Source organism: Neocloeon triangulifer, unplaced genomic scaffold (assembly GCF_031216515.1).
Source record: "Neocloeon triangulifer isolate White Clay Creek 2 clone unplaced genomic scaffold, ASM3121651v1 ptg000006l, whole genome shotgun sequence".
Lineage (NCBI taxonomy): Eukaryota > Metazoa > Arthropoda > Insecta > Ephemeroptera > Baetidae > Neocloeon > Neocloeon triangulifer.
Genome location: NW_026775549.1, coordinates 3585134 through 3588344, shown reverse-complemented (window position 1 = coordinate 3588344; position 3211 = coordinate 3585134). Strand labels below are relative to the sequence as shown.

Below are 3211 nucleotides of genomic sequence, written 5' to 3'. Positions count from 1 at the left end.
GTGTCAGCCAGCAGAAATTCGAAGGAAAAGGAACAAAACCAGTCCGCACCTGGATTGCTCTACATTATCCAAGTCTGCCGGTTGAATTTATTTTTATTCAGATCGGCGCGGCCCTCTTTGTCCGGTGATCTCTAATGGTCATTCATTCGGCGCCTTTCAGTACATTCGCGTGGTTCTAACGTAAGACAGGTTTTTAACTAGGCGTGACCCCGCGACGGACACTTTGTGTGCACGAAATTATTATTTATTGTGCGCACCCATTCGCTCTCACTCTTTTATTTTGATTTTCCCCCGGCTAATCCGTCGACGTTGTTTTTTCAATAAGTGGCTCTCGGGTGAAAAAGGGAAATAAAATGCTGCGCCATTCTTTCTTCTCAATGCTTTTTGGCGACATTGGAACAAATGTTTAAAAGCTCCATTGGACCTTTTCGGGGCCACACGTGCTCCCAGATTGAAAACTGCTTGTGGGAAATAAAAGAGCCGGATCAAGTTCTCCAGAAAGAAAACACGTATATTTATGCGGACTAGTTTCTTTTTCATTTTGAGAGATGCAGTATTGCAGTGGCTGGATTCATTCATTCGCTAAATAGCAATATCAAATACGAAACTAAGTGTGCAACATTTTCTTTAACTGCGCCTTTGAACTTCATTGCTCTTTTAAAGTTTATGCTTTCATAAATGTTATGTGCTCATATTGGAAGGAATAAATAATGAGAACAAAATAAATAAAAAAGACTATCACAAAATCTTAAATTTTAATGCAAATTATAAAGAACTTCGACGATTTATGTTTTGTTAAAACTATATCAATTAGTTGAAAGCAATATCTATTGAAGTTGGATCACCAAGTATATTAAAATAATTTTGATTTGGAAGGAGACAAAATTTTCAATCGATATGTTATTAATAATTATAAAACATAAAAAAAAAATTAATCTGAATTGAACTGATAGAAATTTTATCGCATTTTGAAAACAGCAACATTAAGAAATTTATTTTAATCTATAAAAAATTCAATTTCATACTGAAGAGAAAATTAGATCTATTAAATAAGTAATCTGTATTTTTAAACTTTTGAAGGACCCCCAAATTATAAATTTAAGAAATGAAAAATTTTAAATTTCTCTTCTATAGTATTTTTTTTTTAAATTTTTTTTTCTCTTTATATTTTGTAAGTGCCTTCTCATTCATAAAATTTACCTGTCGCCAAGTTTTCTTATCACTATAGGAGTATAGCAAACTGAGATAACTTTGATAAGATATAGAGTAAAAAAGTTGCGCGAATTCTGCTGTGTCATTTACAAAAAGCTCTGCTTGCGACCAGTCATTTGCTGTTTAAGGATGTCTGGCGAACGCAAGGTGGACTTGACCTATGAGGACATCGTGGCCCTCAAAGACGAGATTGTGCTGGTGGACGTGCGCGACCACAACGAGATCGAGGAGACGGGCCAACTGCCCGGCAGCATCCACATTCCGCGTGAGTTGCAAATATGAAAATTGTGATTGTCCGCCTAATTGGCCGACCCAATTGAAAATTTAGTGCCAGAGCTAAAAGAGGCGCTGCTTTTACCTCCCGAGGAGTTCAAGAAGAAATACGACGGCGCCGCGCCTTTGAAAAACGCGCCGCTCGTCTTTTCCTGCCGCAGTGGAAACAGAAGTCGCAGGGCGATGAACGCAGCCCTCGAACTCGGATTCGCAGAGTGAGTTGAAACATAAAATCATAAATCTTCATGCTGACCTTCTTAAGCCACTATTGATTAATCGTTGTAGGTCCAGGCACTACATTGGAGGATTTTTAGACTGGCAGGCCAAAACTCAGAAGTAAAAATAAGAGTTTACAATAAATTAATCAACAAATTAAAAAAAAAATGATTCACAGAAGTTTTCTATTTTCAATAAACATTAAAATAAGAATGTATTATTTTATTTTTTTATGTTTTTAATTTGTATCATTTTAAAAGTATATCACAAATTACATTTTTATTAATTATGCATATTTTTTTTTTTTTTTTTAATTTTGTTGTTATCTTGCTAATAATACTAATATTAATCTTTTATTTAATTTTTTCTTTAAAATGGTCTTATTTCTTAAATACAATTAAAAATTAATTAATATTACGTTTGCTTGATCTCCATGACCTTAATTTATAGCAGTATTGTTAATCATTACTACTAATGGGATTGCTTTTTTTTAATGAGATAATTTTGAACGTTTTAAAATATTTAAACTTTATGATGAGCACATTAGCACAAATGAGCAAAAATATACGTGCAAGTGAACACACATGTTCTATATAAATTTTTATCATTATTATTATTATTATTTATTCTTCTTTTTACTAATAAATTTCATTAATAATTAATATCGATTAATATTTTCCGATATTTTCATTACTGTTGAGGTGTATGAAAGATTTATCTAATAATAAGGATATTAAGGATAATTAAATTATTTTCATTGGAATGATCTAAAATTACTTGAATGCGAATTTAAATTAAAACAAAAACTTATTACATGTGAATAGACCAAAGTTAGTCTACGTTGGCAGTTTTTTTCCACACCGTCTCTCAATTAATTATTTGAATGATTGCAATTCACATTGCTATTTATCTTCAGTTGTATTGTATAATTCTAGGGTTTCACTTTCGAGCTGTTTTATCGCCAATAGAGAAATAAAACACCTCCAGAACCAATTCTGGAGCACAGCTGCACGAAATTTCATCTGACAATGAGGATCGATTAGAAATTGAAACGTAATCGATTAACAAAAATAAATCAAGCAACTCGACGCTGCCGTGGCCGAATTCTTTTGATATAAATAATTCAAATGCAGCTGCCGGCCAAAAATCCGCCCACCGCGCGAGAAAGTGAAATGCAAAACACCACAAAAATTAACCTTCCGACCTTAGAAAGCTAATTATTGCTCTGCTTCCTTATGCAATCCACTCTCAATTTGTATAAATGCCCAAGTAGTAAAAAAATAAAAGACTCCAATCAGGCACAATGGCATAACAAACGCGAGATAAAATTTATAACAGCGGCGGCAATTGTTCTCGGCACTGCGCGAGTTTAAATAAAACCGAGATAAGAGGTCTCACAATGAAATGCGCTAGACTATAGTGAGAGACGTACTGTACGCCTTCTTGTATTTGAGCACCACTGAGTGAATTCGAACGGTATCACTCGCAGGTTAAATTATACTGAAAGTAG

The 3211-nt window shown here is 33.8% G+C and overlaps 1 protein-coding gene across 1 annotated transcript; it reads left to right on the top strand.

The window, feature by feature from the left end:
• Positions 1–1279: 1279 nt before the first annotated feature.
• LOC132194474 (thiosulfate sulfurtransferase/rhodanese-like domain-containing protein 3) lies at positions 1280–1919 on the top strand. The gene is made up of 3 exons (XM_059615773.1): positions 1280–1477; positions 1541–1700; positions 1771–1919. Exons 1-3 carry the CDS (start codon positions 1342–1344, stop codon positions 1823–1825), a joined length of 351 nt encoding a protein of 116 aa, XP_059471756.1. The 5' UTR covers positions 1280–1341; the 3' UTR covers positions 1826–1919.
• The last annotated feature ends 1292 nt before the right edge of the window (positions 1920–3211 follow it).